Source organism: Clytia hemisphaerica, unplaced genomic scaffold (assembly GCF_902728285.1).
Source record: "Clytia hemisphaerica strain Z4C2 unplaced genomic scaffold, Clytia hemisphaerica genome assembly, whole genome shotgun sequence".
In the NCBI taxonomy this organism is placed as follows: domain Eukaryota; kingdom Metazoa; phylum Cnidaria; class Hydrozoa; order Leptothecata; family Clytiidae; genus Clytia; species Clytia hemisphaerica.
In genome coordinates, this window is record NW_027103627.1 from 386894 (window position 1) to 395419 (window position 8526).

At 32.5% G+C, this 8526-nt stretch overlaps 1 protein-coding gene across 1 annotated transcript; it reads right to left on the reverse strand.

The window, feature by feature from the left end:
* Positions 1-2470: 2470 nt before the first annotated feature.
* On the reverse strand, positions 2471-6371 carry LOC136802518 (uncharacterized). Its single transcript, XM_067059256.1, has 4 exons — positions 6189-6371; positions 5088-5215; positions 4145-4291; positions 2471-3372 (listed from the first exon to the last, which is right to left on the reverse strand). The coding sequence occupies exons 1-4, from the start codon at positions 6286-6288 to the stop codon at positions 3073-3075; spliced, it is 675 nt and encodes a 224-aa protein (XP_066915357.1). The 5' UTR covers positions 6289-6371; the 3' UTR covers positions 2471-3072.
* Positions 6372-8526: the final 2155 nt, after the last annotated feature.

Here is an 8526-nt window from a genome sequence, read left to right on the forward strand (position 1 = left end):
ATTAGAATATATATAAACTGAAAAGTTAGAATAAAATAATATTTTTTTACGTTTAATATCATTGTGGAAATAGATTTTCTGTTTACTTTTTTTGTAGAATTCTTAAAAAGAAAAATTGTCTTGAAATCTTCTTGAAGAAATTACCTAGGATTATTTTTCGGAAAATATTACCTGGATTTCCTTTTGGAATAAAAAGTTCCTGAAAAATTTTGGATTTTGAATTTCTTTTTCTTGGGAAAATCTCTTGGAAAATTCATCGTGGACTTAATTAGGAAAAAATTTAAAATTTTTTTTGAAAATTTACCTGGAATTATTTTTGGAATTTTTTTGGAACTATTACTTGGAATTCTTTTTGGAATTAAAAAATCCTGAAAATTTTTGGATTTAGAAATTTATTTTTTCTTGGCAGTTTTTTTGCCTGCAATTAAGGTCATAATATATTGAGAATTTTGGTTATTTTAACGTTTTTCAAGATTTAAAGTTCTGGCGAGAAAGTCGATTTTTGGCTATCTTTTTCATTTAATCGAGTATTTCAATTTGGGAGGGGTTGGCAGACTTCCAGGCTATATTCTGAGTCTTATTGGACTATTTTTGAACTTTTGGATCCTCAAATCCTAAAGTCTTAAGTCTCATGTTAAAACTCAGAGTTAAAACTCTACCCTTCTAACCTACTTTAGAGCACTTACAAATCGATTGTGGTTCAAAGATTTCCCGGTGGATTTCCCTTTTTTCTCAAATATTATAACCTTGATTGTGGCATTTTCTGAAATTTTCATTTTTTGGAATTTTTTTAGAAAATTTACCTGGAATTCTTTTTTGGAATGTTTTTGGAACTATTATTTGGAATTCTTTTTGGAATTAAAAATTACTGAAAATTTTTGGATTTCGAAATTTATTTTTTCTTGGCAGTTTTTTTGCCTTGCATTTTCTGAAATTTTCATTTTTTGAATTTTTTTTAGAAAATTTACCTGGAATTCTTTTTGGATTTTTTTGGAACTATTACTTGGAATTCTTTTTGGAATAAAAAATTCCTAAAAAATTTTGGATATTGGAATTTATTTTGCCTGGCACTTTCTGAAATTTTAATTGTTTGGAAAACTTTCTGGAATTCTTTTAGGAATTCTTTTTGGAATTAAAAATCCCTGAAAAATTTTGGATTTCGGAATTTATTGTTTCTTGGCAGTTTTATTGCCTGGCATTTTCTAGTGAATAATCATTAGTAAATCATAGTTTTTTAGAAAAAGGGAAAATTTTTGACATTCGAATTGCAATGCAACTTATGTACACAAAGCGAATTTTTGAAGTATGAGGACTAAATTCATAAAAAAGCATAATCCTTCTTATATTTTTTTTTTGTATTCGAACTTATAATTAAAGAAAAAAGCGAAAAATAAAAGGGGGGACAAACGTGTCCCCCCGCCGAAGAGTGCAAAAAGTGGTAACAGTGAAATTAACGATTAATCGCACTCCTCTAAACCAATCAGATTCGAGTAATTTTGCACGGCTGACGATTAACCTCTTAAATAAATAAGAATTCGAAATTACTATTTGGCAATCGTTTTAATTTTTTTATTATTTTCAATTTTTTCTTGTATTGCAAAGAAGTAGCTGTCCCGCAGCACTAATCGGAATATTTGCAATTTTGGTGTTTATTTTGATTGTGTTAAATTGTTATAAGTAAGAACGATATATCTTCAATGAAAATATCGCCAAAGTCTTAGAGATGAATCTTTTACGAAGTAAACGAAGCATGAACTGCGCGTGGTACATTGAAAGAATTTACATTAGTAGTGCAAATTTTTTAATACTTAGAAGGATTGTATTTCATTTTGGCTAATTTCATTGTTAGAGTCTAGTAAAGTTATCTTAAAAACGCCCTACTCTTAGAAAAAACAGATATGACTGAAAATGTGGCACAAAAAGCCAACTATTCCACAATCAATTCGGTAAGATTCGGATCTTGTTTGAGGCATGTTTGAGGCATTTACGATAATACGTTAATTTCTCGTACTATTTTTTCAAAGTGTAGAAACATTTTAATTTTTCTCATGCTTTTAATTAAGGTGAGTTGCCGGAATGGTTGCGAATTTTAATATTTCCGGATATCATGATAAACCAACATCGAAAAAAAATTTCGGACATTAGAATCTTTCTTACTTATTAATAAATATTTCAATTGGTGCAATCAAGTATGGGATTGGGGACACTTTCAAAAACTGAGTTCGCTATCCATGAGACTAGCAAATCTATAGATTTCGTCTACAAAATTACTTTACGTACCAATCCCCTTTTAAATGATTTTAAATGAAAGTATCCAGAGACATTTTCAAATGAAAGTATCCAGAGACATTTTCCAGTTTAAATCTGAAACACTATATAAACTAATACTTCTGCATCAAAGGCAAGAGCACATGGTAGGGTTCTTTAAATACCAAAACATTGCAATTTGGCATTATGAAAAACAAAGAAGAAAACAAAGGAAATAATAATTTTTGTAAAGAAACGAAAATTACAAAAATTAAAAAAATTACAAAAGATCAATTCAAATTTAGTAGTTTTAAAATTGGGATAAATTGAGCATTCAAATCCTTTTTTTACTTGGGTCCTTTTTAGTGTAACTTTTTTTCGTCGCCGGTGAGAAGGATCGGAATTAAATACGATGTCTTAGACCTTTGGATGTTAATTTCTTGGGATGTAATCGCAGCTGACAGTCTTTCCAATACTTTTCATGATAGCTATGCCGGAATTGAATTTCACGATTTTATGCCGGAAACACAACAGACTTAAATAAGAGAAAACCAAACAAAAAGACTCTATGAACGTTCAACAGATTAACTTTACCCCCAGCTCAGGTAGATTCGGGGTAAGAATACACGCTTTTTTAACATGTTAAGAACATTTCTAGGCTTAAAAAGAAAACAGTTAAGAACATCCGAATAATTCAAAAAATTTGGATGTTTTTATAAAAAAGAATAACAATAAAAATTGATAAATATTTGACAATAAAATTTCAAAAGATTACATCAGCCCAGTGTAGGGTCCATTTTGCGAACTTTCCCAACGGAGAAAGTTCTAAGCTTCAGCTTCAGGAGTATTATTTTCCAAGCTTACATTTCTCATTTTGGCCAAAATATTTTCCCAATCTCTTTTATTGACTGCCTCGTATCGATGGTTGGAAAGATAAATTTTTTTGACATATTCAGCATAGTTGATTGACCCATCTCCATCTATATCTGACTGTTGAATGACTTTATTAATCTCACTGTCGGTCAGTTCATCTCCAAGTTGTGTCATTATGCGTCGTAACTCTTGTGACGGGATGAAGCCAGTTTCATCAGGATCAAAAACACGAAAGCATTCCATTATTTCATCCTAAAGTGATTTAAAAATAAAGCTTCAAATATCTTTTCAACGAGCACACGTGTTTCTTTCTTTCATAAGAACAAATCATATAAGAACATAAGGCTTCGATGGTCAAAATGTTAAGAACAAGTTAAGAACACTTTAAGGCTTTGAGGACAGCCAATTTCTTAGGAAAATGGACAAAAATACATAAAAAATGGGGAAAATAAGAACATGTTAAGAACATTTTTAGGCTTAAAACTCAAAAAGAATGTTCTTTAAAAAAACGTGTACAACAATTAAATTCAGACTCATTTCTGAGAATTAACTTGAAAAGGACCATGACTGGTTTGGGAGGGCAATTAATTCTCACTTGATTGTTAAATCTAGGTTGGTGATACTTTGGTGAGCATTTATCAAGATTTTTAGATACCGGAAATCCCTAACTCTGTGCTACAGTGTGTCAGAATAAAACATTTGGAGAAATAGTACCAAGTCCCAAAAATAGATCAAAGAAAAGTTTAGAAATGCCAAATATAACAACAAGAAAGTGCTGTTATAATGAAAGGAGTTTAGAAAAAAAACTATCTACCCTTAGTGTGAGGAGAGTCGATCAAGACCATTCTCTTGAGGTTTGTTTTGATTGAAACAATTACCGGCACTGAACTGCTATTTATTCGTGTCAACATTTCGGAAAGATGGCATATTATTATCATTACAACCGGGGCTTGGGAAAGACAGATTAGCTATATCTAATGTTTTATATAGATAACTGTGGTTGATAGGTGAGTAAAACTTTTACCTCAGTATCTTCCACATTGAGCACTCCATACAAAACGAAGTTGACAAATTCTTTCAAATCCAAAGCTCCATCGCCATCTTGGTCAGCAGTTTCGATCAAATTCTCACAATGATCGTCTGACATCGGAAAACCCATCTGCTCGAAAATCTAAGTAGAGTGAGAATTTTTTGTATACAGTCGACGCTTTCTAATTCGATCTTCAAGGGGAATTGGATTTTCATCGAATAAGGGGGCGTCCTTTATGAGAGTTTCTTGCTGACAGGAACTTTAAATCTCATCGAAAAAGGAGCCTAACGAATAGTAGAACGTCGAATTAGAGAGCACCAACTGTAGTTTGGATTGTAAGATCTTTTAGTACAAAAATATAGATAGGTAGTCTGATACAAACAGTTTTTTTAATAGCTCTGAGGATGCCCCCAAGCGGTTTTCGTGATTACGTGATTTGGAAATTTTTTTCTTCGTGATTACGTGATGAGAGATTAAAACTTTTTGAAAGATTTTTGAGCCGTTATACGTGATTTGGACTTTTTCAAAGGAATGCATGATTGTCCATTCTTTGTCCTGATTTGCGTAATCCTGATTAAAGACACAAAAGTGTGTGATATCGTGATCACTACCGCTGGGGGGCCTCTCAGAGTAATTAGGTATGATTCTTTTAATAGCTCTCTTTGATGAACTTTTAAAGCACCTTGCACAAGCAGAAAAACCTAACCCCCCTCCTCCAAAGACCTAAAGGCCATCGACTGTCAAAGGAAAGTTATACTGTTAGTATCTCAAATAATTATATCTAAGCCAAAATTTGGTGAAAGAACACTGGCTTTTTTGAAATTCAACTTATTTAGCATATAGATGATGATATTTTATACTCCAGGTTTTCATGACTTGATTCCAATCTTCAATGAAAAAAAAAATAAACGTGTAAATACAAAACACTTAAGCTTACCACTCTCAGTTGAGAAGCTTGGACTGAATTTCCTCTCCCTTCACCGTAGAGTTGAAAAATATCTCGTATTCCGCTCTCCGTCATCTGATTGCGCTCGCTCACCACTTTGGCGGGCCGCTTGATCAACACTGGAAAATAAAAAGTACGGAAATGCGTTTAACAGCAACCATTCCATTCGCTTCAAATGCACACTTTTTTTACTACCACGAGGAAACCGTGTCGGCGTATTTAGAATAGTTTCGTAGAGAGTGGTTTCCAAATGCCAGCAAAGAAGAGTTAATAAAGTTGACGCTCTCTGATTCGATTTACAAGAAAAATCGGATTTTCACCGAGAAATGTTAGAGTATCGTTTATGGGAGTTTCTTGTTGACGGTGACTTTCAATATTATCGAATAATGAAGTATGCCGAATAGTAAAACGTCGAATCAAAGAAAGAGCGTCGACTGTAACAATTTCTAACGTGGAAAATGAGCTATTCCATTAAATTTCCATACAGGGGGGGGGGTGAACGAACCTTTTTACGTCAAAAAATATTTCTTTTAAATGTGTGGATAAAATAACTCTTTCAAATAACCCCGTGGAAAATTTCTTTTCACACCTTAAAGTGACGGTGGGCGAACTAAAATCAATCTTTTAGACCCCCTGGAAATATTCTACCATCCCCTGTATGTATATAAAATGGATTTGCCCAATGCAGTTGAACCTGTTACTAGAGATGAATGAAATAATCTTTTGTTCGTAAAAATTGATTTTGTAGAGCAGAGAGCGATTGGATTTGATCAAGTACCTACCTTATATTGGAATGAGAAAGCATAATGTTATGAAACTCTTCAGTGAAAGTGATTGCTTTTCCATTATTAAAACTTAAATATTTGGATCTCTACTCTATGGTAGAGCGTCTAGATCAGAAGATACTCTACCGTAGAGTAGAGAGAAAATTTATCAATAAATAAAGTTTTGTTGTTTCTTGCCTGTGACCCATGCAAATATTTAAGTTTTAATACTTAAAGTCCTTCAGAAAAAGATATAACCCGATTTTTCTTTAAAAATAAAATTCGAAATGAAAAAAATCAAAAATCAAAAATTAAATTCTTATCTTACCATCTCGTTCCGCCATTTTCTTTACACTCTCTTTCAAATAATACTCGACATTTTCAACTTTGTGTCGTCGCGTAAAAAATCCGTCCGAAAGAAATTCCATAGCAATCAAAAAGAATGAAAAAATGACAAAAATTATGTCAAAATGATATAAATAATGTCAAAAATATAATCAAACTATTTCTGAAAAAAATGAATCCTTTAAATCATGAATCAGACAATTTGAAAAAATATTCGGAAAAAAAATCCCAAATTATTTTCGATTCCTTCACAGTATCATTTTTTGAAAACATGCCAAACAAATTTTTGAAATTAAGATAAAATCTTTGATTAAAATTTCATAAGGTTCAATCAATATAAATTTGTGATATTTAAAAAAAATATTTTTCTCGCAAAAAAAGTTTTGGAGCAGTTTGGAGTAAACAATTTTCAGATTAAAGTTTGAAACTTTGAAGGTAGCACTATTATTAATTAAGAAAATCTATAATATTTTTTACCGTATAAAAATTCTAATAACAAATTTATATTTACATTCATTCTTATAATTCTAAAGACTTACTTAAAAATTGACGTAAATAATATACTTTTTGACAGAAAATTTCAAAATGTAGCTTTTTGGGCATCATTTATTCATTTATTGGTCAAACTGGTTTTAAAATCTTTCAAGGGCGGCCTGCAACACATCCTCACACTTATTTCTAGTATATGAACGCCAAAAAACTATTAAAAAGCGACAAAAAGCGACAAAAAGAACGACAAACCCAAACTATCAAAGAACGAAACGAAATATCTCGCCGTCCCAAACCCCGACCTTGGTGACTACCAGCAGTGGCATTGTGGGAAAACTTTTCTGGAGGGGCCAAAGTCAATTTTTTTTAAATTTCCTGGTAAATTCAAACCCAGCCTCCTCACTCTTTAATTTTGAGGGTTGTCAAGTGTATACACGTTTTTTATAAGAACAAATTACATAAGAACATAAGTCTTCACTGGACAAAATGTTAAGAACAAAATTAAAAACACTTTAAGGCTTTGTGGACTCAAAACACCCTATTTCTTAGGAAAATGGTAAAAAATATTCACTAAATGGTCAAAATAAGAACATGTTTAGAACGTTTTAGTCTTCAAACTCAAAAAGCTACGAACATCCGAAAGCTTAAAAAACTTAGATGTTCTTATAAAAAAATGTAACACTCTAACATCCTAGGATTCTTAAAGTGTCAGCATCAATAGGATTGGAAATGCTCTAGACTTCTAATAGACGATATCGGCTTTCCGAATTCTCCCCGAATGATTACCCATGATGCATTGCGCTAAAAAATTCACGGACAATATTGACTTACTGAATTTTTTTGCGCAATGCATCATGGTTAATCATTCGGGGAGAATTTCGTTAAGCCGATATCGTCTATTGGCATGCAAGTTATTTCTTGTGTAACCCGTCAGGTACAAAATACTCACCAAGTAAGTGAGGTAGGGTTGTTTTAAGACCTTCAAAACATTGATGACACATGAATAATTGACCAACATATAATGTCCATTTCTGGTTGCTTCACAAAAAAAACTCACTCACACATAGAATGGGGACAAGCTGGAGTTTTTACAAGCTCTTATTTGATTTGGTTGGTCATTAAGATGTAATAAAAGAATCTTATTACTTTTTCTAAAGAAAGCGTCATCTCTATCACTTTAAATGACCAATTAGTGAATTATCTTGTAAAAACTCCAAGGCATCTCATAGAATGGAGCCAAATAATTAATTTCAAGTGAATGATTTGAGAAATTTCAATGTAGCTCGAGTCCTTCAAAGCAACGATTTTATAACCAATCTGCTGACCAGGGGGGGTTTCAGGGGGTACCCGATTCCGTAATTCCACCAATTTTTTCTCCAATTTCCGTCACACCGTCTTAAATTGAACCAAAATTCCGTCACCGAAAATTCCTTTGAAATTCAATATTTTTGTCGAAAATTCCGCAAATTTTGAAAATCTTTTACCAATTCCGAAATTCCGCAAATTTTTTTGCTAAATTCCGTTTTTCCGCACTAAAATTGTCTAATTTTCCGTCTCCGTCAGAGAACCCAATTTCCGTAATTCCGTCTAAATTTTCGCCAAATTCCGCCACTCCGTCCGAAAAAAGGGCCGATTCCGCTCCTCCGCCACCCCTGACCAGACACGAAGCAAGTATTTTTGCTGCGAAATTTGCCTTCATCATCATTGGCCTGAAATCATCTTTGTCACCATATTCTGCATTTGAATTCGGTTTTTCAGTGGATCTATAAGTCATCCCGACGTGTCAAATGTTTATGAAAGCCTTTCATCCATAGACCTTTTACTAGGAGCTA